The sequence below is a fragment of the Sciurus vulgaris genome (assembly GCF_902686455.1).
Source record: "Sciurus vulgaris genome assembly, chromosome: 2".
NCBI classification, from domain to species: domain Eukaryota; kingdom Metazoa; phylum Chordata; class Mammalia; order Rodentia; family Sciuridae; genus Sciurus; species Sciurus vulgaris.
In genome coordinates this window covers 174,965,252-174,992,878 of record NC_136462.1, presented here as the reverse complement: position 1 = coordinate 174,992,878, position 27,627 = coordinate 174,965,252, and the positions used below count along the sequence as shown (strand labels likewise).

The 27,627-nt window shown below is 44.0% G+C and overlaps 2 protein-coding genes across 3 annotated transcripts in view; both read right to left on the bottom strand.

Moving 5' to 3' along the window:
• Positions 1–12,961: 12,961 nt before the first annotated feature.
• On the bottom strand, positions 12,962–17,301 carry LOC306653265 (GDNF family receptor alpha-4-like; the record flags this gene model as incomplete). Its single annotated transcript, XM_079126234.1, is given in 9 exon segments — positions 12,962–13,306; positions 13,475–13,604; positions 13,753–13,844; positions 14,487–14,621; positions 14,713–14,822; positions 14,909–14,962; positions 14,964–15,121; positions 15,123–15,253; positions 17,250–17,301. Coding segments are annotated over 8 exon segments (813 nt in total). The 3' UTR covers positions 12,962–13,306; positions 13,475–13,523.
• A 9,672-nt stretch (positions 17,302–26,973) lies between these two features.
• Positions 26,974–27,627, bottom strand: part of LOC306655005 (attractin-like) — a 121,867-nt gene continuing 121,213 nt past the window's right edge. Inside the window, exon 31 of one of the 2 annotated variants that reach the window (XM_079129139.1) lies at positions 26,974–27,359. The gene's annotated coding sequence lies outside the window, so the exon portion shown is untranslated. The remainder of the gene's footprint in view (positions 27,360–27,627) is intronic. The other variant, XM_079129140.1, reaches the window with a different exon arrangement.

The following is a 27,627-nucleotide window of genomic DNA, read 5'->3' as shown; positions in this document are numbered from 1 at the left end:
ATCTCTTGCTTCCCATATTTGCTCTTTAACTGTTGATTGGTGCAATCATTTAATGCCTGCATTTGCTCTTTCATCTCCTCCTTCAATGCCTGCATTTGCTCTTTCATCTCCTCGTTTGCTTCCCTGATTGTTTTAATTATGTATATTCTGAACTCCCTTCTGACATTTCTTCTGCTGTGCTGTCATTGGGTTTTATTGATATAGTATCTAGGTTTGTTTGGGACATTTTCTTCCCTTGTTTTCTCATATTGGTCAGATATCAGTGGGACTCTGAGATATTGCAGATTTCCTCTATTGGCTTATAGTGTCCCTGTAGATTTCCAGTATATCACCTCCCAGCCTTCAGTAGCCTGAAGTCTTGGAGGAACTGGATAATGCAGTGCTTCCGAAAAGCTGCCCCTAGCCTGCTACTGGTTCTAGGGCTTGGAGCTGGCCTCTGTGCAGAAAGGCTCTCACCTGGGCAGCCTGCTCTGAGAAGCTGGCTGTGGAAGGAGCCTGCCGCCGGAGGGAGCAGGGCTGCCTGGGAAAGACTCTAGCTGCCCTTCCCTGCTCTGAAAAGCCGCCCCCTGTCTGGGCCTGCCGCCTGGGCCGAGCTTCACCCGGTGGGGAGACTCACCCCCGCGGCTCTATGTTAGTCCAAGTCTCCCAGTACCTCCCCTTCTTGAATCCTGGGTTCTGGGAGTGACAGGAGATGCAGTCACCCTCTAGTCTGCCATCTTGGATCCTCCGCATATTTGTTGCTCAATATAAATTTTTATAGGTGGTCCACATCTGGGACAATGGGACAAAATGGGTTTAATGAAAAAACAGTAGAATTCAATTAACAAGGTGCAGGTCAGATTGACCTTCCTTATTAAAAGAAGCCATGAACAATTCTTCCTTCTTGAAACATTATTTGAAAGTAAAGACAAGTGTTGATCTCCTAGAGAGAGTCACCTATTGTGTTGAATAAAAATCCTAGTAAGTAAAAAAATTTATGAACGTGATAACACAAACAAGATAAAAGCCTGTGAGATTTTCTCCGCCATTCTCCTATATTGCTTATTTTATTTTTTGTAGTACTAGGATTGAACTCATGGTGCCCCCCTACCACATGCTAGGCAAGAAGAACTCTATGACTGAGCTGTACACACACACACACACACACACACACACACACACACACACACACACACATATTTTATTGAGACAGGGTTTACTAAGTTGCCCAGGCTGACCTTGAACTTGAGATCCTGCTGCCTCAGCCTCCCACAATGACATTAGTCTGTCTCTTTGCTATTATTCTCATTCTATAAAGCATACAAATCTGTGTTTGGTATAGATACATTTTTACAAAGCAAGCTGACATTGACATCTGTTGGGACCCCCTCTTTGTCTTTTTGTTTTGCATACACCCAAGTCCCTGCTGGACTGAGTATGGGCAAGCTTTTGCAAATCCTGGAGGATAATGAATTAGAGGATTAGCAGGGAATTTCTTGAAGACTTCCAGAGCTGAAAAAGAAAGGTCACCATAGAAGCAAATACTTCACAAAGGAGACAAGTTTTTGTCTGTCTGGCATCCTTCCTTTTAGTGATAAAGTCTGTCTCTTATTTTGTGGAACACACTCCTTCTCCAATCTTTGTGGCTGTACTGCCTTGACCATCCCAGTCTTCCATGACCCAGGCCCTACAGTGAAATTACAGTGTCTATCTCTGAGGCAATAGTGATTGATTCATAAATGAACATGTAATCCAAGCTGGACTAATCAATTAATTCTGGTTCTATAGAAGGTGCATCTTTGCGTTAGGTTGGATGAAAGGAAACATAAGCCACCAGGGACATCTTAGATGAACCTCCCTGAGCAAAAGTCCACCCTAGAGAAAAGCAAAGCCAAAACACAGAGTGAGGGAATGCAGAAGCTGACAATATCTGTGATGTGAGCCCATGGGTGTCTCTTTCACCAAAGCCTCATTTCGAGTTGGATTTCTGTCACTTGAAGTCAGAAGACCCTCTTAGGACCACATGGTAGTTCTTTCTCTACGTGATTTTTTGTTGTTTTTACTAATCTTTAAAACCCAAGCATTGGAGGGCTGGGCATATAGCTTAGTGGTAAAGCACTTGCCTAGTTTGTGTAAGGCCTGGGGACCATCACTAGCAATGAAAACAAACAACAAACAGAAGGGAAAAAAAGAAAAAGAAGAAGAAAGAAAACCCAAGCATTCAGTGTGTATTCTAAGCACCGCAATCAGCCTAGCCACCCTAGTTACGGTAACACATCTATCTGTGGTCTGTTGTGGCAATTTGCTTCATGAATCAGGAAGCCACCGTAGGCTTTCTGCTGCTGATGACCCTGACCCCTGACGCATCATGCTGTTGCAGTGGGTTGGGTTTTAATTCTACAAAATCTACTGTATTCTGGTCCATGGGAGGGGAGAAGTAGATGAGAAGGAGGAAACTCAAGACCAAGGTGTGATGGGGCAGCGACCTCTTCCACCTTTGTAGGTGGTCACAACCACTCAGAGGTGTGAACACTTCCCTTCTTTAGAGTAGAGGAACTCAAGGTGGGGGTTAAGGGGGTGAGAGATGCCCTGCACACCACAGTGTCAGAGGAAGGACAGCCCATCCCAGGGGCAGTCCTGAGCAGCTGGCAGGTGGATGGCCAAAGACAATAAGGCATAGCTCAGTTGGGCTCAGCACCCCACAGCTTGATGTCCACTGCCCCGCGGACACCCCTGCTCAGTTCTAGGTTGCCAAGGCTCCCTCCTGTCTTGCAACTTCTTCTGTACCCCTCATCCTGCTGCTCTTGCCTGGTGCCAGCTCTGCTCTCCCAAGTCTCTGTCCTTGAGCCCTCCACCCTGAGCCAGGGGATCCCAGGCTTCAGCTGTGTCTCTCTCCTTCAGACCTGGATTTCTCCTCCCACTGCTGTCTTTCAGACCCATCTGGCTCTTCCAGAAGTCTCCACGTAGGGTGAAGAGTGGGAGTGGAGGTCAGGGCACTCTTAAGAAATAGTCAAGAGGGCTGAGTTTGGCCTCCCTTCGAGTCCTTTATGGCTTAAGTCCCAAGGAGTCTGGACACCTCCTCCTGAAGGCCAAAAGAGAAGGTGGGTATATTAATCATGTTTTTTAACTTTCTCTACTTTGTGTGTGTACGTATTGGGGATGGAACCCAGGGCCTCCTGCATGCTCTTCAAGCTCTCTACCACTGAGCTACAATCCTCAGCCCTTTTGATTTTGAGACAGGGTTTTGTCAAATTGCTCAGGCAGGTCTTGAACTTGCGATCCTCCTGCCTTAGTCTCTGGAAGAGCTGGGATAAATAGCATGTGTGCCACCTCTCCCAGCACAAATTGGTTATGCCTTGTAGTCCACTGGCCAATCTGATTTTGTGCCAGTGCCACAATGATTATTGAGCTTAACAAAATATCCACTTTGGGGGAGGCACAGTGGATTGTCTTATCCCCACCCCCAATTTTTTCTTGGTCTAGATACATTGTAATTTTGAATAATTTTATTGATCAAGGACACAAACATGGGAATTTCATTGTAGTTGGTGAAATATAGAAACAAAATGTTTTTTTCCTTTAGAAATATTTAGAAATGAATGTCTTTATTTAATTCTTTTTATTTCCCTCCAAGCCTGGAGGGCCACGACCATGCTGCCTGGTGGAAGAGTCAATATACGAAGCTAATTAAGGCTGAGAAAACGCTTGGTCCTCTGACCCTCCAGAGAACAAAATGCAACTGAAGTAAAGATTCTCAAGTGAAACTTAATCAAGAAGGGCGAGTTGGATCTTGTCGACAGTTTTCTTTTTCAATCTCATCAGCTCACAGCAGGCAGACTGGGTCCATAGGGGATGGGGATGAGTCTTGATTCAAGCCCATCTGCTCCCAGCATCCCCCAGGAAGAGATTTCTTCTTTCATGGTAAAAAGGGTCCCCAAGGAGGTCACTAGATGGTTTGCTGAGGGAAATACAATTGCATGGTTCTTGTGTCAGCACTTGACCCTTATGGATAAGGCCTGGAAGAGAGAGATGTTGGGGACAATGTAAAATTGACTTTTTAACCTTACTCTCGTGACTAGCAACTGTTTCTGAATTCACTTATTAGTGTCACTGGCTAGGGGTCTCTGAGGTCTCTTAGAGTAAGGGAAACCTTCATTTGAACCCTCCAGGCTCTTCACCAAGGTCAGAGAAAGGAATTTCAGGACACTTCAGGTTTTAGGAGCAGAGGAAAAGATTGTTTGAAAAGCAAAAGATACACATGCTATGAGTGTGGGCATCCTCAAGAACTGAGCTTCCTCTGCTCAATTCACAAGAGCTAGATTGTGGAACCAACCTAGATGCCCTTCAGTAGATGAATGGACTAAAGAAACTGTGGCATGTATACACAATGGAATATTATTCAGCTATAAAGAAGAATAAAATTATGGCATTTGCAGGTAAATGGATGGAGCTGGAGAATATTATGCTAAGTGAAATAAGCCAATCCCAAAAAACCAAACATCATCTGTTTGGTCGTGGGGGTGGGAGGGAGGCAAGAATGGAGGAAGGATGGATTTCATAGAGGAAAATGAGGGGTTGGGAGGGAAGGAAAAATAATAGAATGAGACAAACATCATTACTCTATGTACATGTATGATTATGCAAATGGTGTGACTCTATGTACAATCAGAGAAATGATAGATGTACCCCTTTTGTGTACAATGAATAAAAAAAGAAAGAAAAGAACTGAGCTGCCTCTTAGGTGGGAGGTGCTTGTAGTGTTGAAGGGAATGAAATATTCAGAAAGCAGGGGTTGATTATGGATAAAGTTTTCTGGATTGGGAGGTTCATATGGAATCTTACCTAGCCTCATTAGCATCTAAGTATGCAGCTAAGGGGTGGGTGATGACCCATGGTAATCAGTCAAAATGAGCAGAAAGGTCAAGTTTGGTCAGGAGGTTCTTCTGGTGGCCTGTGTGAAACCAATTGGATCTGGCGTGGAGAGCATGGCCACCTTGTGGTCAGAAAGACTGCTTTTGTCCAGTCATATGGTGGAAGGATGCCTGGCTGAGCCCAGCTCCCAGGCTATCCACACCTATTTCCCCCTGCCCTATCTCATTAATTCTAATACTTTATCTGTAGATTCTTTAGAAATTTTAGGAATCCACAATCATATCATGAGTAATGATGATGTCCATCCTTTACTTACTTTTTTTTTTTTTTTAATCTTTCTGTAGTGGTTAGAACCTCCATTACAATGGTGGAATAGAAGTGATATCGGATATCTGTCTCTTTCTCTTTAAGAATGTATTTTGCTGCTGACTTTCTATAGATCCTTAATCAGATTTAAAGAAGTTTCTTTCTATTCCTAGTTTTGAACGAGGTTTTTTAAATGAAGAGCTATTAAACTTTTTATTAAATGTTTCCCTCAGCAATGAAGATGATCAGATCATTCTCCTCCTTTATGCAAATAATGTGATTTATACTGATTGCCTGTCTTATGCTAAATCAATCTTGCATTCCTACATAAATCCAACCGGGTTATGAGTTAGTAGCATTTCTATTACTGACAGATTTTGTTTCTTCTTTCATGAGAGTGCTCTTGTAAATTTGTTTCTCATGATATTTTTGTAGGTTGTGCCTAGGATCATAACACAATTGCAGTGTGTTCCTTCCTTATCCTTTCTTGAGAATTAGTTATATTGATATTATTTCTTCTTAAAAGGTTATGTTACCAATGAAGCCACAAGGCCTACAGTGTTCACTGCAGGAAAATTTAAACTATGTATAAATATTATATTTATTTTTAAAATAAATATAGACTGTTTGGGTTTTCTATCTCTTCTGTGTCAGTTTTGATAAGGTGTAAATAGTCCTCTTTTTAATTTTCCCATTCCATCTGTTATGTTCTCAAATTTATTCACATGTAGTTGTTCATTAAATACTCTTCTGAGGGGAAAATGTAGAATTTGGAGTAATACTCCCTTTTATTTCCAACATTGGTATTTAAAATATCATTCTTTTCAAATATCCAATTTAGCAGTTGGGCATGGTGGCACATGCCTGTAATCCCAGCAACTTCTGAGACTGAGGTAGGCAGTTCCAAGTTCAAGGCCAGCCTCAGCAATTTAGCAAGGTCCTAAGCAATTTAGCAAGACCACCTCAAATAAAAAATAAAAAAAGGGATAGGATTGTGACTCAGTGGTGAAGCACTGCAGGGTACAATCCCTGGTATAAATTTTTTTTAAAAAAATCTAAATTATGGTTCTTTTAATCCTGTCTACTGGACTTCTTTCCTTAGATCATTAATTTCTGCACCTATTTACATGCCATACTTCCTTCTACTTTCCTTTTAAAAAATTTTTGGTGGAGGGTACTGGGGATTGAACCCAGAGGCACTTTACCACTGAACTACATCCCCAACCCTTTTTGTCTTTTATTTTGAAGTAGGGTCTTGCTAAGTTGCTCAGGGTCTCACTAAATTGCCCAGGCTGGCCCTGAACTTGCAGTCTTCCTGCCTCAACCTACCAAGTCACTAGGATAACAAGCCTGTGCTGCCATTCCCAGTCCTGCTGTTTTCTTTAGGTTTAATGAGCACTTTTTTTTTTCTAATTTATTGAGAGGAATGTGTTTTCTAATATATGCCTTTTTTCTTTTCCTCCACTACTGGAGACTAAACCTTGGGGCACTCTAGTACTAAGTTATATTCACAGCCCTTATATTAAAAATATGGGACAGGGTCTCACTAAATTGCTGAATCTGGTCTCAAATTTATGATCTTCCTGCCTCAGTCTGCCAAGTAGCTGGGATTATTGGTGTGTGTCACTGCATGGGGCTCTGATATTCTTTTTAACTATTCTGTGACAGAATACCTTAAATTTTATTTGAAAATAGTTGAAGTGGGAAATTATTTCCAACCTAAAATTTAGTAATCAAACTCTTAATCAAATTGTGAGGACAAAAATAAAGACATTTGGGCTGGGGGTGTAGCTCAGCAGTAGAACACTTGCCTGGCATGTAAGTGGTCCCAGGTTCAATCCCCAGCTCCCTGCCCCCTGCAAAAAGACATTTTTATTTCCAGTAGGGGAAGCTCACAGGAAAGGGAAGGCACCTCCCATGTACATTTCTCAGGAACCTCCTGGAAAATATGCTCCAGTGAAAGGAGGGATATACAGCAAAGTTATGACATGGAAACAGACTTCAACAGAGGAGGAAGGTGCAGGACATTCCTAAGATGACAGTCGTGCACAGCAGGCCTGGGACAACTTAGTGCTCTGGAGGGCAGGAGGCTAACAGGGCTCCAGGGCACACGTCTCCAAGAGAACACCTGCTTGGGTTTCACCATAGTGACAGATGTTTCATTTCTGTCAGAGGACAGGCATTAATCAGGTATAGGTTTGTAGAAAAGACAAACATGGAAAAGACAAAACATGGCAAATATTAGATTAGGATAACCAGAGAGTGATCACTTATTCAGAAAACAGGGAGGCACTGAGTTCAATTCAGCTGTGAATAACTGTGTTAGGGTCATAATAACATGAATAGGGTTCACTAATCTGGCCAAACCCTAAGATATAACTGAATCAAATGAACGCGAGGCAGGAGATTTTGTATGCATGTGTGGTGTGGAGGGAGTTGCTGGGTGGGGCAATGTGAGACAATAAATCCTCATCTCCTAGAGGACATCAAGAGATAACTGAACTGAAAATCAAGAATTAGTGTGAGTGTAGAGAGGTACAAAACAGCCAGAACAATTTAAATTGGGGGAGGAGATAACGGGAAGGTGTGAGGCAGGCTGTTGTGGCTTTCTCTTATAAGCACGGCAGCATGTATTCACCTTTTAAAATTGTTTCTATATAGTATTTCCAGAAAAATGAAATTAAAATAAGCAAGACTATGAAACTAAAAGAGAGAATCCTGGGGGCTGAAAAATAACCACTTTTAGCTTCAAAACTACATGATCAATCACTGGAATAATCATCTCTTAAACAAGAGGAAGCATACATGTAGCTCACATCAATAATCATAGTTAACATTTAGTCCAAAACTATTTCCATATGAAGATACAGTTTAGCTGTAATTTAGTATAGGGTACATGCAAAGCTGCCCCCACCCAAGCCAGAACATGCAAATCAAATGTTTTCCTTTTATCAGTTTAGACTGAGTTTACATTAATGTAACTGACATGCAACTTTTCAGGACACATATAAAGTAATTTTGATCTTTTGGGAAACATAGGATTATTATTTTATCTTTTTTAATTTTAAATTTTTACAGGACTAGGGATTGAACCCAGGGGTGCTCTAGCACAGAGCTACATCCCAGTCCTTTACATTTTTTAAATTTTGAGATAGGGTTTCACTAAAGTACCAAATTGACTTGACTTGCAATCTTTGTGCCTCAAACTGGGATTACAGGTAAATGTTACCACATCTGGCTATTCCTTTATTTTTTATGAGTTGATTATGTAATTAAGGACTTAATTTTAAAAAAGGTATTATTTATATGAAAGAAATTACCTGAAGAAAGTTTTGAAGAACCGCACCAGGTCCATAAAGTTGATGTGTTAAAAGAAGGCGATCTGTGGTAGAAAAACAGGTGGCAGGTTATTTGGCTACAAAATAGCACCACTGACTCAGCCTCCTCATTTCAAGAGTTAGGCTGAAAGACAGACTTTACATTTTTAAAAAAGTTAATGAAAAAATTTTTCACTTAGGGCAAAGTGCCCCACCCTTTAGTTTCTTTCCTTGTTGGGTTGCAAACCCCAAAACCTATTCTAAGGCTTCCACACAACTTCCTACAGCCTCCTCTGCACTGTACACTGGATCCGAAGTTCCTTCAGTCTGACCCCTCAGACCCCTATCCTGAAACCCCAGTGGTGACACTGTAACCCCAATGATGGGCAAAAGGATCTGCTCCCTCCCTTCCAGCCCCTCCCTTGGACACAATGCTCTCTTCTGCTCTCTTGGCTCCATCCCAGGACTGACCCTTGGATCTACCTCAGGTGGGCCGACTCTGTTTAAGTCCTCATTCTTCAACATTTGTGTACCCAATGTGTATTCAACTCAAGATGCTTTCCTTTGTTTATGAAATTGTGTCTTGAGTTTTGCTACATTATCATCTGACAATATGTTATCAGGTGGAACTCAATTTTACTATACAGTCAACAGTCTTTAGACCCCCCCCCAAAAAAAAAATACATTGTGCCAACCCACAATGTATTTCAGCAAATTTAAGACACCATACCGAAAGAGGCAAGATTATTTTGTGTACTACTTTTTTTTTCCACACTGGGAATTAAGGCCCACTGGACTCATCCAGGATAACACCCTCCTCTCAAGATCCATAATTAATCTCATCTTTTGCCATATAAGGTTAAATACTCTTTTGCCTCTACGGTGACATTTGCAGGTTGTGGGGATTAGGATGTGGGCACATTTGGGATCACCGGCAGCCATGGAACAATTTTACAATTTTCAAATAGGTTCTGTTCACTTCATCTGCCCAATCTTTAGGAACGTATATGCCTATACTTTCCTATTTTTATTTGGAGTCATTCCCATTTCTTTCCAAGTTGAAAATGGGGCAGGGTTTAACACACCCTCACATATGAAAAGCATTAGCAGACACTTAATTCTTCATGTGGACCACCGTGTGATTACAGTGAGTAGGGCAGGATGATGCTTTCACTACCCTCCCCCAACACACCCTGACTCCCCAACCCAGATACAGGTGTCCAGTCCCATGCAGGTGTGGGAAAGGGAGTAGTCCCTCATCTGGTTTTTTTTTTTTTTTATTGTAAACAAATGGGATACATGTTGTTTCTCTGTACATGGCGTAAAGGCATACCATTTGTGTAATCAGAAATTTACATAGAGTAATGTTGTTTGATTCATTCTGTTATTTTTTCCCTTCCCCCACCCCTCCCACCCCTCTTTACCCTCTATACAGTACTTACTTCCTCCATACTTGCCCCCCTCCCTAACCCTAACTCTAACCCTAACACTAACCCTTCCCTCCTCCCCATTATGTGTCATCCTCCACTTATTAACGATATTGTTTGTCCTTTGGCTTTTTGAGATTGGCTTATCTCACTTAGCATGATATTCTCCAATTTCATCCATTTGCCTGCAAATGCCATAATTTTATCATTCTTTATGGCTGAGTAATATTCCATTGTATATATATACCACAGTTTCTTTATCCACTCATCAATTGAAGGGCATCTAGGTTGGTTCCACAGTCTGGCTATTGTGAATTGAGCAGCTATGAACATTGATGTGGCTGTATCTCTGTAGTATGCTGATTTTAAGTCCTTTGGGTATAGGCCAAGGAGTGGGATAGCTGGGTCAAATGGAGGGTCCATTCCAAGTTTTCTAAGGAATCTCCACACTGCTTTCCAGAGTGGCTGCACTAATTTGCAGCCCCACCAGCAATGTATGAGTGTACCTTCTCCCCACATCCTCGCCAACACCTGTTGTTGCTCGTATTCTTGATAATCGCCATTCTAATTGGGGTGAGATGGAATCTTAGGGTGGTTTTGATTTGCATTTCTCTTATTACTAGAGATGTTGAGCATTTTTCCATATGTTTGTTGATTGCTTGTAGATCTTCTTCTGTGAAGTGTCTATTCATTTCCTTAGCCCATTTATCGACTGGATTATTTGAATTCTTGGAGTAGAGTTTTTTGAGTTCTTTATAGATTCTGGAGATTAGCGCTCTATCTGAAGTATGATTGGCAAAGATATTCTCCACTCTGTAGGCTCTTTCTTCGCATTGCTGATAGTTTCCTTTGCTGAGAGAAAGCTTTTAGTTTGAATCTATCCCAGTGGTTGATTCTAGCTTTTATTTCTTGTGCTATGGGAGTCCTGTTAAGGAAGTCTGATCCTAGACCAACAAGGTGAAGATTTGGACCTACTTTTTCTTCTATAATCTGCAGGGTCTCTGGTCTGATTCCAAGGTCCTTAATCCATTTTGAGTTTAGTTTCGTGCATGGTGAGAGATATGGGTTTAGTTTCATTCTGTTGCATATGGATTTCCAATTCTCCCAGCACCATTTGTTGAAGAGGCTATCTTTTCTCCATCATGATTTTTGGCCCCTTTGTCTAGTATGAGAAAATTGTATTTATTTGGGTTTGTGTCCGTGTCCTCTATTCTGTACCATTGATCTACCTTCATCTGTTTTTTTTTTTGTTGTGTTTTGTTTTTGTTTTGTTTTGTTTTGTTTTGTACTGGGAATTGAACACTGAACCCAGGGATGCTCTACCACTACACCATTCCCAGCCCTTTTTATTTTTTATTCTGTGACAGGGTCTCGTTAAGTTGCTGAGGCTGGCCTGGAACTTGCAGTCCTCTAGCTTTAGCCTCCCGAGTTGCTGGGATTAGAGCTGTGCACCACAGCACCCAGCTCCCTCTTCTTTGTGAGGGGAGAACAGGCTGAATTCAGCTTTGCTTTGCCCAATATCTTCTCTTTATTTGGAAAACCAGGTGACCCTGGTAGGCTGATATGCTCCAGGCCACAGAAAGAAAAAGTCCTTAATTCATGCTCAGCCCATCAAGGCCCATGAATGCTGTGGAAAAGGTACCTTTCTCTGCAGGGACTGCTAATAAACCTGGGGTGTTAGAATTCTACCCACCATTGGTGAGGGCCTAACTGACTGCAGAGGAAAGTCACTGGGAAGACCAGTAGAGACAATATCATTTGAACCGCTGGAGACAGCTGTGCCTGAAGCTTAGGTTACTCAGGTGCGTGCTCAAACCACTTTGACTTATTTTCTTGCAATCAGGAGCATCCTGGCTGAAGCTGGGAGCTGGATGACAGTATCAGCAAGAAGCTTGTGGGTTTGGTGTGAATTGCAGTGTGCACACCCAGTCCCACAGCTGCTGTTCTGGTCAGGACAGTCTTAGTCCTCAGTGTTGGTGTGGTCTCTGCTTAACCACTGTGTTTGAGGTCCGGTTCTCCAGCAGCTGAACCCAAGACCAGGATTCTCACACAATGAAGGAAATACCCTTAGGGAAACCTGTAAATAAGGGAGGCAGGAGGTGGATCTCAGCAGATAGAATTGTCCCAGCCTGAGGCAGGCAGGCCAGGCCCTTGTACCCCTGCCTCAGTCAGTAGTGGGCTGTCGTTGTCTCAGGAGCAGAGTATAACCTAACAGGCATTTCTGGGCAGTGATTCTCTAGAGAATGAGTTTGGTAAGAAGCTAGGGAGGGTTGCACAGGGTCTCTGAGCAAGGCACCAACAGCTCCACCTCAGCCTGCTTCATGGTTCCTATCAAACCTCAGAAGGGTCTAGGAAGAGGCAGGAAGCAGGAAGAAGGAAGCAGGCAGAGGCTTAGTACCCAAACCCCGATATTGTACACAATCCTCCCAAACTTCTTTGCAAAATGCAATTTTTTTTCAGTGTTGGGTATGGAACTAAACATCATTTTTCCCCCAGGTACTGGGAATTGAACTCAGTGGTGTTCTTCCACTGAGCTATATCCCCATCTCTATGTATTTATTTATTTAGTGTCTCATTAAGTTGCCCAAGCTAGCCTCAAATTTGCGATCCTCCTGCCTTAGTCTCCTAAATTGCTGGGATTACAGCCTCACCGTGCCCAGCCCAGGACTGCAATTTAACATTGTTTGTAGCATTTGCCGGGTCACACGGGCTAATATGTGTTACTTGGCCATCCCAGTGTGAAGGAAGTTGGAAAATGTACTTTCTTTATCTGAAAACTGGCAGAGAAGAGACAAAAGCAAAGAAAATCCCTGACTGTAGGACCTGAGAGTTGATTCATTTCAGCATCTGTAGGGGGCCTGGCAGAGCCCAGAGTTCTGGAGACATCTGAGGTCACACAGGCCAGGAGAGGCACACCCCACAGCAAACACTGGTCTCCAGGCTCCAGGACGCAGACAACATGAAAACAATGTCAGTCTCGGTGCAGGTGGGTTTATTGAACACGTGCACTGTTCCTAGTGCTGAGGAAAACGGATGACCAAGTAGCCAGTGCAGTGCAGGGGCAGGGCAGGGACTGACTCCTCTCGTTCCAGGGGATGCCCACCAAGCAGCATATCGTGGACAGGAAGCAATCTGCCAACATTAGTTCTGGGGCACAGGTATTGCCTAAGTGGGAGGGTGCCCTCAAAGGCGGGCTGTGCTAGAGGGAGTCTGCTCCCATGCATTCCTTAGGGTGCTACCTGCTTGAGAGGCCAACACAGTTTCCTAGAGTTCCAGGAGTCCGGATGGTCTCTGACCTTCTTTAGATCTGGGGATGCTAGTGAGGCCTCAGCTGCAAAGGTGACCCTCTCCTGTGCATCCCCAGTGAGAGAATCCAGTTGTCTCAAGGTCTGTGAAGAAAGGGACCTACAACCAAGACTACTGATAGAAAATCAGGGGCTTTGCAGCCAGGACCCCAGCCTCCAACCCTCACTCCAGGGCATAGGCACACAGGTGTCCAGATGGGCAAAGGACAGGTGGGAGAGCTAGCCAGTCCCTTTCAGAGGGCAATAAACCAGAGACATTGTCCTGTACCCCAGCAGTGTGTGCAGTCAGCTGTGGGGTCCAATGTCTGCTGTCCTAGTCAGAGCAGGGCCTGGAGAACCAGGACAGGGAGTATGGACTGCAGGGAGCTCCCTTCCAGGGGCCTGTCTGCAGAGGGTACCTAGGGGTTGGAGCAGAGTGAGGACTGGAGGCAGGAACCCGGCACTGCTTTCTGCCTGCACTCCCTCCCAGGTCACTCAGGCGTCCATCTCTGCAGGCCTGGGTGGGAAGGCTCTGAAAGCAACAGTGTGAGAACTGGCTGCATCTACCTGTAGGAGGCGCTGCCCAGGGTCGTGGTGGGAACCCAGCTGGTCCTGCAGGATTGAGGGCCATTGGCTGTCAAAGGATTGTATGGCACCATCTATGGAGGAAGGAGTCCAGGGTGGGCTTGGCTGGGAACCTCAAGCACAGCAAGTCCCCCTGGCATTTTCAAGGAATGGCTTCTGGGACAAATGGGAGGTGCATGTCAAGGAAAACAAAATAAGGACTCACAAACTCTAATCTTCCATCCTTATAGGAGGTGACAATATACCCACATTTTACAGACAAACATAAAAAGTCTTAGAGGAGTTAACCAACTTTTAGCTAGTAAGTGAAATAGAGTCGGGTTTCAAACTCGGGCCCCCTAACTCCCAGACATTTAAGCCATTAGGACCCCATGAGAGGAAATCATCAGAAGAGGGAATAAGCACATGGGGAAGGAACCCACTCATTAGTGCTGGAAGTAGAAGTCTCCCCTGGCCAATCTCAGGCCCTGAGCAACGTGTTTTAACTCTTGCCCCCACCTGTCCTTAGAGACTTCGGCTTTGATACTACTAGGATTCTGTGACCTGGTCTCCAGAGAGACCCCCCAGGGGCAAGACGACAGACAATTGAGGAGGGAGTGTGCTGCGTGGATGCTGCAAGAAGCCTTAGTTTCCTTCCCTCTAAAATGGGCTCTGTCAGCCAGGCAGCCATCCTGGCTCTCGAGCCATCCCTGCGCGGGGGGCGGAGGGGCCCTCACCCAAGCAGCGGTTCCTTGTAAAGAGCCCCTGGAAGGCTTCGCACTCCTCACGCCGGTTTCCGCTGGCTCTGCAGTCGCACCAGGGAGCCACGCGCGCACTCGCGTTGTCCACGTAGTTGGGGGTGATCGCGGTGCCTGGGGGACCCCAAAGCGGAGTCATCGCCCACACTGGCAGAGGCATCCTCTGGAGAGCCCCTGCCCGTGCCCGGATCCCGACCGTGCATACCCACCAGGCCCGCGTAGGCGCGCAGGCAACTGGGGCCCTGGTCCCGCAGGCAACTGTCTTGGGTGATGGGGACCGAAGCGCAGGAGGCCTGGAAGGTCAGGAGGCGGGGCCTGCGGGGGCGCGGGGAGGGAGGTGAGCTGGCAAGAGGACCCGCCCTGGTCAGCCCGACAGACCGGCCCCGCCCCGCCCCACGCACCTGCAGACCCGGCTCCTCTCGCAAGCGTCCATCCGTGCGAGGCAGGAGGGCGGCCTGGCCCAGTCCGGAGAAGGCGCAGGCGGGCACGAAGGTTTGGCGCCGTCGCTCGCCGCACGCGGGGCTCGCACACGGACAGAAGAGCAACGCGTGGGTGAGCGCCTGCGGCCCGCGGGAGAAGAAACGGCGCAGGGCGCGGTGGCAGCGGGAGCGGGGGGCACCCCCCGTTTACGACCCTCCCCAGACACTGCTCCACGTACTCCGTGCGCAGTCGTTGGCACAGCGCGTTGGCTGTGCACGCTTCGGCAGCGTCCACGCAGCGGTTCCCCCCAGCGAAGCTTGCAGACCCTGGTGGAAGTGGGGGCACGCTTCAGTTCTCTGTGCACCCTACGTGCACGTTTCACCCTGGCCACACCCCCGGAATTTGTAGGGCGCTCAAGACTCAAGCGGGACAGAGTGGGGACCAAAGGTGTGGCCACTTGTCACTGACCTGACCTAGTTCACAGAGTGGGCAGCGGCAGGTTCTTGGAGTCCTTGCAACACGTTAGGGATGGATGGGATGCCTGGAAGCTGGTCCCCGCCCTCCGCAGAAGCTAAGGCCCATCCTCCCCAAGTACACCCACACCCAGAACTGAGGCACTTATCCAGAAATGAGCCTGCGGGGCGCCTCCCGTCCTCAACGGACCCTCCCTGATGGGGAATCAGTGAGGCTTCCTGGAGACCTGGCTAATAGAGATTTATTGGAGATGGCACTGAGGACAGTAGCCGCTCATCCTTTCTTTTTAGTACAGTGGGACACCTGACCTTCCTCTTTCTCCACTCTTGCCCCACATAGAGACCCTTTGGGTCTATAGGTTTCTAGTTCTCCCCTTTCCTAGTCACCTCCTGCACCTCCTCCTTTCATCTGTGGCAGGAGTGTGTTGTCCCTCCTAGTCCTTCCAGATGTGCCCTCAGGGGTCTAAGTCATCCTGCCCAATCTGGACTCTGGCTCCCCAGCCCTCCACCAACCAAGCAAAAGGATTCCCTGAAAGGGCTCAGGCCATTGGAGAGACCAATTAAACCTGACTGCGGAGTGTGGTTTTAAAGTCCCTGATGGCAGGCCACAGGACTTTGGAGACACAGGTCTAGGGGATTCATCAGTGGTTTCCATGAAGGCATATCCTAGTGACAGGTGATACCCTGCCTGGAAGCAGAGAGGGCTTCTGCCACAGTAGACTCACACCGGTGATGTAGACAGGGGGCAAACTGTGCTCACTTGTGCCATCTATCACCTGTAAACTAGGGAAGCTACAGTATCCAAAGTTAGGACTTGGCAGCCCCTTCTTAGGACCTGAGTCACTGAAACCAAACTGACCTCCCCCACTTTCCCAACCCTTTACTGAAACGAGAAGGCTTTCTGGTTCCCCCATCTGAATAATAGAGCCCAGTCTGGCCCCTCATCTATCTTGCTATGTCTGACTTGCTGGGGGCAGGGGGTATCCTGACTCAGGACTGAGAACAATAGTCACTCTCTGGCACTTGCTAACCTAGGTCTTTCTTCCTAGGTTGTGGGTTGGAATGGCTTGGATTATGATTCTTGCTGTGTCTTCAGGGGTCAGCACTGCAGGAAGGACAGACTTTGAGGGCTTGGAATAAGTACATAAGTGTAGGGGGCAGATGGGAGAGTGACAGGGCCTCCCTCCCCACCGAGAGCCCAGAGCAGAATTGTCCCCTGCTTTGCCTGGGCACACCCCCCCCCCAGGCCTCAACCCATGCACAACAGCACCTAGTGCTACCTGAGGTCTTGTAACCGCCTGTTTCTTTGCTTTACCTCCTAGGCACACCCTTTAGCTCCTCTCCACTCTCAAAACAGCACCACCTCAGCTTCCAAGATATCTTGTGCCATAAAACCTTTACCAGACTCCTTTCTTCACACCACACCAGACCCCAGAAAGTCACCCCTCCGTGGATGCCCCAGGGTGGAGAAGGAACAGTCCTAGAGGGTACAGCAATTGCCAGGCACTGAGACACTGAAGATGCTGGGCAATGAGCCCATGTGATACTTCAAGACTAGGAGTGGAGCACTGGGCTGGGGCAGAAAGACAGCTGGGGAGGGAGGCGATAGGAAAGGAAAGCACCTGGGTCAGAGGTTCCAGGATGGGACTTAGGAGGTGGGTGGCCTCAGCTAGGCCCGAAGATTGTGTACATGGCGTGGTGCAGCAGGGCAGACTGCCAGGCCTTTTCTCTTGCTCCCCTTTGTGTGTTTCAGCTTTCCTGGACTCTCCCTCTCACCCTCCAGAACTGCCTCTGAGATACAGGGCAGAGGTCAGGGTTTGGGGTTCAAAGGGAGGAGACAGGTACTCACCCAGTAATAGTAGTAGCAGCACAGCAGCCACAGGCCCCATGCAGTGAGCCATGCTTGATCATGAACAGAGAAGGACCAGAACAGAGAAGGACTGCTCCAGGTAAGAACTCCCGGCTGGACAGTGCACTTGAACAGAAGAGCAGCAGACACGCAGGTGTCTGCACTGACACATGCGCTCTGCTCCCTCCGGGAGGAACCTTTGCAGCGGGATGATCCACCCTCTCGGTCCCCCGCAGGCCTGCGCCTTCAGGTGTATCCAGAGCCATGAAAGCCAACACCTGAACTATACCTAGACAGACCCATCACGCTACGGTTCCCGTACATTCATAGCAAACACCCACACAAGCCAAGGAGACTTTGCTAAACTTCTAACTTTAAGAAACCTAAGAGGTTAAATTAAGAATTTTTTCCTTTTCTTTATACTTTTATTGTTAACCTTTTGTAACTAATTTTAATGCTGATATGAAATTTGCAAAAATGTTAGCATGCCCCTTATATCCTTCACCCAGCTTCCCATAATTTTATCATATTACATAATCACAGTACAATCATTAAAACTAGGGAATTAACATTGGTACAATACTGTTAAATCATAGACCATTTCGATGCCCCTGGTTTTCCCACTAATGTTCTTTGTCTGTCCCAAGATTCAATCTAGTTTCCCACAAGGCATTTAGTTGTGGTCTCTCCTCACTCTCCTCCCATCTGAGGGAGTTTCTCCTTTCCTTATTCCTATCCTTGAATATTCTGGTGGGTGAGAGGGAGATTCCAGTCTTCAATAGGCATATTTGTAGAATGTTTCTCTTAAGTTTATCTGATGTTTTTTTCTGATCAGCAGGAGGACAGCATTGTTTCGACTAACCAAAAAGTTATTCTATCAATAAATGTTGAGATTAAAAATCTCAATACTGTGATTTTAAAAATGCACAAAAAAGAAATCACATCCTCTGTCTGGACTTCAAACACACTGTCCCCAAATTTTCAAATCTTATTCAAATATTCAAATATTTCAAATTTACCATAAGTGGCATATGTTTTTTTATTGTAAACCAAATGGGATACATGTTGTTCTCTGTACATGGAGTCAAGGCATACCATTTGTGTAATCATAAATTTACATAGGGTAATGTTGTTTGATTCATTCTGTTATTTTTTTTCCTTCCCCCCACCCCTCCCACCCCTCTTTTCCCTTTATACAGTCCTTCCTTCCTCCATTCTTGCCACCCTCCTTAACCCTAACCCTAACCTAACCCTAACCCTAACGCTAACCCCCCCACCCCCATTATATGTCATCATCCGCTTATCAGTGAGATCATTCCTCCTTTAGTTTTTTGAGATTGGCTTATCTCACTTAGCATGATATTCTCCAATTTCATCCATTTGCCTGCAAATGCCATAATTTTATCATTCTTTACAGCAGAGTAATATTCCATTGTATATATGTTTCTTTATCCATTCATCAATCGAAGGGCATCTAGGTTGGTTCCACAATCTGGCTATGGTGAATTGAGCAGCAATGAACATTGATGTGGCTGTATCTCTGTAGTATGCTGATTTTAAGTCCTTTGGGTATAGGCCGAGGAGTGGGACAGCTGGGTCAAATGGTGGTTCCATTCCAAGCTTTCTGAGGAATCTCCATACTGCTTTCCAGAGTGGCTGCACTAATTTGCAACCCCACTAACTATGTATGAGTGTACCTTTTTCCCCACATCCTCGCCAACACCTGTTGTTGCTTGTGTTCTTGATAATCACCATTCTAATTGGGGTGAGATGGAATCTTAGGGTAGTTTTGATTTGCATTTCTCTTATTACTAGAGATGTTGAACATTTTTTCATATATCTGTTGATTGCTTGTAGATCTTCTGTGAAGTGTCTGTTCATTTCCTTAGCCCATTTGTTGATTGGATTATTTGTATTCTTGGTGTAGAGTTTTTCTTTTCTTTTTTTTTATTAAAAATCATAAATTTACATAGGGCAATGTTGTTTGATTCATTCTGTTATTTTTTTTCCCTCCCCCCCCACCCCTCCCACCCCTCTTTTCCCTCTATACAGTCCTTCCTTCCTCCATTCTTACCACCCTTGGTGTAGAGTTTTTCGAGTTCTTTATAGATTCTGGAAATTAGTGCTCTATCTGAAGTATGAGTGGCAAAGATATTCTCCCACTCTGTAGGCTCTCTCTTCACATTACTGATAGTTTCCTTTGCTGAGAGAAAGCTTTTTAGTTTGAATCTATCCCAGTTGTTGATTCTTGCTTTTATTTCTTGGGCTATGGGAGTACTGTTAAGGAAGTCTGATCCTAAGCCAACAAGTTGAAGATTTGGACCTACTTTTTCTTCTATAGATGCAGGGTCTCTGGTCTGATTCCGAGGTCCTTGATCCATTTTGAGTTGAGTTTTGAGCAGGGTGAGAGATAGGGGTTTAGTTTAATTCTATTGCATATGGATTTCCAGTTTTCCCAGCCACCATTTGTTGAAGAGGCTATCTTTTCTCCATTGCATATTTTTGGCCCCTTTGTCTAGTATGAGAAAATTGTATTTATTTGGGTTTGTGTCCATGTCCTCTATTCTGTACCATTGATCTACCTGTCTATTTTGGTACCAATACCATGCCGTTTTTGTTACTATTGCTTTGTAATAGAGTTGAAGATCTGGTATTGCGATACCCCCTGCTTCGCTCTTTCTACTGAGGATTGCTTTAGCTATTCTGGGTTCTTATTCTTCCAGATGAATTTCATAATTGCTTGCTCTATTTCTGTAAGGTGCATCATTGGGATTTTAATTGGAATTGATTTGAATCTGTATAGCACTTTTGGTAGTATGGCCATTTTGACAATATTAATTCTGCCTATCCAAGAACATGGGAGATCTTTCCATCTTCTAAGGTGTTCTTAATTTCTTTCTTTATTCTGTAGTTCTCATTGTAGAGGTCTTTCACCTCTTTTGTGAGACTGATTCCCAAGTATTTTATTTTTTTTCAAAGCTATTGTGAATGGGATAGTTTTCCTAACTTCTCTTTCTGAAGATTCTTCACTTATGTATAAAAATGCATTGGATTTATGAGCATTGATCTTGTAACTTGCTACTTACTGAATTCACTTATAAGTTTTAAAAGTTTTCTGGTGGAATTTCCAGGTTCCTCTGAATATATAATCATGTCATCGGCGAACAGGGATAGTTTGAGTTCTTCTTTTCCTATTCGTATCCCTTTAATTTCTTTGGTTTGTCTAATTGCTCTGGCTAGAGTTTCAAGGACGATGTTGAATAGAAGTGGTGAAAGAGGGCATCCCTGCCTTGTTCCAGTTTTTAGGGGGAATGCTTTCAATTTTTCACCATTTAGAATGATATTGGCCATGGGCTTAGTGTAGATGGCCTTTACAATGTTAAGGAATGTTCCCACTATCCCAATTTTTTTCTAGTGTTTTGAGCATGAAGGGATGCTGTATTTTATTGAATGCTTTTTCTGCATCTATCGAAATAATCATGTGATTCTTAACTTTAAGTCTGTTGATATGGTGAATGACATTTATTGATTTCCGGATGTTGAACCAACCTTGCATCCCTGGGATAAAACCCACTTGATCGTGGTGCACTATCTTTTTAATATATTTTTGTATGCGATTTGCTAAAATTTTGTTGAGAATTTTTGCGTCGATGTTCATTAAGAATATTGGTCTGAAATTTTCTTTCCTCGATGTGTCTCTGTCTGGTTTAGGTATCAGGGTGATATTGGCTTCATAGAATGAGTTTGGGAGGGTTCCCTCCTCTTCTATTTCATGGAATACTTTGAGAAGTATTGGAATGAGCTCTTCTTTAAAGGTTTTGTAGAACTTGGCTGAGAACCCATCTGGTCCCGGACTTTTCTTTGTTGGTAGGCTTTTGATGACCTCTTATATTTCATTGCTTGAAATTGATTTATTTAAGTTTTGTATATCCTCCTCCTTCAGTTTAGGTAATTCATATGTCTCTAGAAACTTGTTGATGTCTTCGAGGTTTTCTGTTTTGTTGGAATATAGATTTTCAAAATAGCTTCTAATTATGTTTTGTATTTCACTCGTGTCTGTTTTGATATTTCCTTGTTCATTCCAAATTTTAGTAATTTGAGTTTTCTCCCTCTTTCTCTTTGTTAGTGTGGCTAAGGGTTTATCAATTTTGTTTATTTTTTCAAAGAACCAACTATTTATTTTGTTAATTTTTCCGATTGTTTCTTTTGTTTTAATTTCGTTGATTTCAGCTCTGATTTTAACTATTTCCTGTCTTCTACTACTTTTGGTGTTGGTCTGCTCTTCTTTTTCTAGGGCTTTGAGCTGTAGTGTTAAGTCGTTTATTTGTTGATTTCTACTTCTTTTGTCGAATGCACCCCATGAAATAAATCTTCCTCTAAGTACTGCTTTCATAGTGTCCCAGAGATTTTGATATGATGTAGTCTTTGTTCTCATTTACTTCTAAGAATTTTTTTATTTCCATCCTGATGTCTTCTGTTATCCATTCATCATATAATAGTGTATTATTTAATCTCCAAATATTGGAGAAGCTTCTGTTTTTTATTCTGTCATTTATTTCTAATTTTAGTCCATTATGATCTGATAGAGTACAAGGTAGTATCTCTATCTTCTTGTATTTGCTAACAGTAGCTTTGTGGCATAAAATATGGTCTATTTTAGAGAAGGATCCATGTGCTGCTGAGAAGAAAATGTATTCATTCTTTGTTGGATGGTATATTCTAAATAAGTCGGTTAATTCTAAATTGTTGATTGTGTTATTGAGATCTATGGTTTCTTTATTCAATTTTTGTTTGGAAGATCTATCCAGTGGTGAGAGAGGTGTGTTAAAATTGCCTAGTATTATTGTGTTGTGGTCTATTTGATTTCTGGAATTGAGAAGAATTTGTTTGACGTACATGGATGAGCCAATGTTCGGGGCATAGATATTTATGATTGTTATGTCTTGCTGATTTATGCTTCCCTTAAGCAGTATGTAATGTCCTTCTTTATCCCTTCTGACTAACTTTGGCTTGAAGTCCACATTATCTGAAATGAGGATGGATACTCCAGCTTTTTTGCTGTGTCCGTGTGTGCATGGTATGTTTTTTACCATCCTTTCACCTTTAGTCTATGGGTATCTCTTTCTGTGAGGTGAGTCTCTTGCAGGCAGCATATTGTTGGATTTTTCTTTTTAATCCAATCTGCCAGTCTATGTCTTTTGATTGATGAGTTCAGGCCATTAACATTCAGGGTTATTATTGTGATATGATTTGTATTCCCAGTCATTTGAATCATTTTTGTTTTTTGACATGAATGGTTTCTCCTTTATTTGGCTATTCCTTTAGGCTAGTTCCTCCTGTTGCTGACTTGCATCATTGTTTTTCATCTCTTCCTCATGGAATATTTTGCTGAGAATGTTCTGTAATGCTGGCTTTCTTTTTGTAAATTCCTTTAGCTTTTGTTTATCATGGAAGGATCTTCTTTCGTCGTCAAATCTGAAAGTAAGTTTTGCTGGGTATAAGATTCTTGGTTGGCATCCGTTTTCTTTCAGGGCTTGGTAAATGTTGTTCCAGGCCCTTCTACCTTTTAGGGTCTGGATTAAAAAATCTGCTGATATTCTTATTGGTTTCCCCCCTGAATGTAATTCGATTCTTTTCTCTCACGGCCTTTAAAATTCTGTCTTTGTTTTGTATGCTAGGTATTTCCATAATAATGTGCCTTGGTGTGGGTCTGTTGTAATTTTGTATATTTGGAGTCCTATAAGCCTCTTGTACTTGGTTTTCCATTTCATTCTTCAGATTTGGGAAATTTTCTGATATTATTTCATTGAATAGATTGTTCATTCCTTTGGTTTGTTTGTGCCTTCCTCAATCCCAATAATTCTTAAATTTGGCCTTTTCATGATATCCCATCATTCTTGTAGATTCTGTTCATGGTTTCTTACCATCTTCTCTGTTTGGTCAACTTTGTTTTCAAGATTAAATATTTTGTCTTCAATGTCTGAGGTTCTGTCTTCCAGGTGTTCTATCCTATTGGTTATGCTTTCTATGGAGTTTTTAACTTGGTCTATTGTTTCCTTCATTTCAAGGATTTCTGTTTGTTTTTTTTTTTTCAGTATCTTCAACTCTTTATTGAAATGATCTCTTGCTTCCCATATTTGCTCTTTAACTGTTGATTGGTGCAATCATTTAATGCCTGCATTTGCTCTTTCATCTCCTCCTTCAATGCCTGCATTTGCTCTTTCATCTCCTCGTTTGCTTCCCTGATTGTTTTAATTATGTATATTCTGAACTCCCTTTCTGACATTTCTTCTGCTGTGCTGTCATTGGGTTTTATTGATATAGTATCTAGGTTTGTTTGGGACATTTTCTTCCCTTGTTTTCTCATATTGGTCAGATATCAGTGGGACTCTGAGATATTGCAGATTTCCTCTATTGGCTTATAGTGTCCCTGTAGATTTCCAGTATATCACCTCCCAGCCTTCAGTAGCCTGAAGTCTTGGAGGAACTGGATAATGCAGTGCTTCCGAAAAGCTGCCCCTAGCCTGCTACTGGTTCTAGGGCTTGGAGCTGGCTCTGTGCAGAAAGGCTCTCACTGGGCAGCCTGCTCTGAGAAGCTGGCTGTGGAAGGAGCCTGCCGCCGGAGGGAGCAGGGCTGCCTGGGAAAGACTCTAGCTGCCCTTCCCTGCTCTGAAAAGCCGCCCCTGTCTGGGCCTGCCGCCTGGGCCGAGCTTCACCCGGTGGGGGAGACTCACCCCGCGGCTCTATGTTAGTCCAAGTCTCCCAGTACCTCCCCTTCTTGAATCCTGGGTTCTGGAGTGACAGGAGATGCAGTCACCCTCTAGTCTGCCATCTTGGATCCTCCGCATATTTGTTGCTCAATATAAATTTTTATAGGTGGTCCACATCTGGGACAATGGGACAAAATGGGTTTTAATGAAAAAACAGTAGAATTCAATTAACAAGGTGCAGGTCAGATTGACCTTCCTTATTAAAAGAAGCCATGAACAATTCTTCCTTCTTGAAACATTATTTGAAAGTAAAGACAAGTGTTGATCTCCTAGAGAGAGTCACCTATTGTGTTGAATAAAAATCCTAGTAAGTAAAAAAATTTATGAACGTGATAACACAAACAAGATAAAAGCCTGTGAGATTTTCTCCGCCATTCTCCTATATTGCTTATTTTATTTTTTGTAGTACTAGGATTGAACTCATGGTGCCCCCCCTACCACATGCTAGGCAAGAAGAACTCTATGACTGAGCTGTACACACACACACACACACACACACACACACACACACACACACACACACATATTTTATTGAGACAGGGTTTACTAAGTTGCCCAGGCTGACCTTGAACTTGAGATCCTGCTGCCTCAGCCTCCCACAATGACATTAGTCTGTCTCTTTGCTATTATTCTCATTCTATAAAGCATACAAATCTGTGTTTGGTATAGATACATTTTTACAAAGCAAGCTGACATTGACATCTGTTGGGACCCCCTCTTTGTCTTTTTGTTTTGCATACACCCAAGTCCCTGCTGGACTGAGTATGGGCAAGCTTTTGCAAATCCTGGAGGATAATGAATTAGAGGATTAGCAGGGAATTTCTTGAAGACTTCCAGAGCTGAAAAAGAAAGGTCACCATAGAAGCAAATACTTCACAAAGGAGACAAGTTTTTGTCTGTCTGGCATCCTTCCTTTTAGTGATAAAGTCTGTCTCTTATTTTGTGGAACACACTCCTTCTCCAATCTTTGTGGCTGTACTGCCTTGACCATCCCAGTCTTCCATGACCCAGGCCCTACAGTGAAATTACAGTGTCTATCTCTGAGGCAATAGTGATTGATTCATAAATGAACATGTAATCCAAGCTGGACTAATCAATTAATTCTGGTTCTATAGAAGGTGCATCTTTGCGTTAGGTTGGATGAAAGGAAACATAAAGCCACCAGGGACATCTTTAGATGAACCTCCCTGAGCAAAAGTCCACCCTAGAGAAAAGCAAAGCCAAAACACAGAGTGAGGGAATGCAGAAGCTGACAATATCTGTGATGTGAGCCCATGGGTGTCTCTTTCACCAAAGCTCATTCGAGTTGGATTTCTGTCACTTGAAGTCAGAAGACCCTCTTAGGACCACATGGTAGTTCTTTCTCTACGTGATTTTTGTTGTTTTTACTAATCTTTAAAACCCAAGCATTGGAGGGCTGGGCATATAGCTTAGTGGTAAAGCACTTGCCTAGTTTGTGTAAGGCCTGGGGACCATCACTAGCAATGAAAACAAACAACAAACAGAAGGGAAAAAAAGAAAAAGAAGAAGAAAGAAAACCCAAGCATTCAGTGTGTATTCTAAGCACCGCAATCAGCCTAGCCACCCTAGTTACGGTAACACATCTATCTGTGGTCTGTTGTGGCAATTTGCTTCATGAATCAGGAAGCCACCGTAGGCTTTCTGCTGCTGATGACCCTGACCCCTGACGCATCATGCTGTTGCAGTGGGTTGGGTTTTAATTCTACAAAATCTACTTGTATTCTGGTCCATGGGAGGGGAGAGTAGATGAGAAGGAGGAAACTCAAGACCAAGGTGTGATGGGGCAGCGACCTCTTCCACCTTTGTAGGTGGTCACAACCACTCAGAGGTGTGAACACTTCCCTTCTTTAGAGTAGAGGAACTCAAGGTGGGGGTTAAGGGGGTGAGAGATGCCTGCACACCACAGTGTCAGAGGAAGGACAGCCCATCCCAGGGGCAGTCCTGAGCAGCTGGCAGGTGGATGGCCAAAGACAATAAGGCATAGCTCAGTTGGGCTCAGCACCCCACAGCTTGATGTCCACTGCCCCGCGGCACCCCTGCTCAGTTCTAGGTTGCCAAGGCTCCCTCCTGTCTTGCAACTTCTTCTGTACCCCTCATCCTGCTGCTCTTGGCCTGGTGCCAGCTCTGCTCTCCCAAGTCTCTGTCCTTGAGCCCTCCACCCTGAGCCAGGGGATCCCAGGCTTCAGCTGTGTCTCTCCCTTCAGACCTGGATTTCTCCTCCCACTGCTGTCTTTCAGACCCATCTGGCTCTTCCAGAAGTCTCCACGTAGGGTGAAGAGTGGGAGTGGAGGTCAGGGCACTCTTAAGAAATAGTCAAGAGGGCTGAGTTTGGCCTCCCTTCGAGTCCTTTATGGCTTAAGTCCCAAGGAGTCTGGACACCTCCTCCTGAAGGCCAAAAGAGAAGGTGGGTATATTAATCATGTTTTTTAACTTTCTCTACTTTGTGTGTGTACGTATTTGGGGATGGAACCCAGGGCCTCCTGCATGCTCTTCAAGCTCTCTACCACTGAGCTACAATCCTCAGCCCTTTTGATTTTGAGACAGGGTTTTGTCAAATTGCTCAGGCAGGTCTTGAACTTGCGATCCTCCTGCCTTAGTCTCTGGAAGAGCTGGGATAATAGCTGTGTGCCACCTCTCCCAGCACAAATTGGTTATGCCTTGTAGTCCACTGGCCAATCTGATTTTGTGCCAGTGCCACAATGATTATTGAGCTTAACAAAATATCCACTTTGGGGGAGGCACAGTGGATTGTCTTATCCCCACCCCCAATTTTTTCTTGGTCTAGATACATTGTAATTTTGAATAATTTTATTGATCAAAGGAACACAAACATGGGAATTTCATTGTAGTTGGTGAAATATAGAAACAAAATGTTTTTTTCCTTTAGAAATATTTTAGAAATGAATGTCTTTATTTAATTCTTTTTATTTCCCTCCAAGCCTGGAGGGCCACGACCATGCTGCTGGTGGAGAGTCAATATACAGAAGCTAATTAAGGCTGTAGAAAACGCTTGGTCTCTGACCCTCCAGAGAACAAAATGCAACTGAAGTAAAGATATCTCAAGTGAAACTTATCAAGAAGGGCGAGTTGGATCTTGTCGACAGTTTTCTTTTTCAATCTCATCAGCTCACAGCAGGCAGACTGGGTCCATAGGGGATGGGGATGAGTCTTGATTCAAGCCCATCTGCTCCCAGCATCCCCCAGGAAGAGATTTCTTCTTTCATGGTAAAAAGGGTCCCCAAGGAGGTCACTAGATGGTTTGCTGAGGGAAATACAATTGCATGGTTCTTGTGTCAGCACTGACCCTTATGGATAAGGCCTGGAAGAGAGAGATGTTGGGACAATGTAAAATTGACTTTTTAACCTTACTCTCGTGACTAGCAACTTTTCTGAATTCACTTATTAGTGTCACTGGCTAGGGGTCTCTGAGGTCTCTTAGAGTAGAGGAAACCTTCATTTGAACCCTCCAGGCTCTTCACCAAGGTCAGAGAAAGGAATTTCAGGACACTTCAGGTTTTAGGAGCAGAGGAAAAGATTGTTTGAAAAGCAAAAGATACACATGCTATGAGTGTGGGCATCCTCAAGAA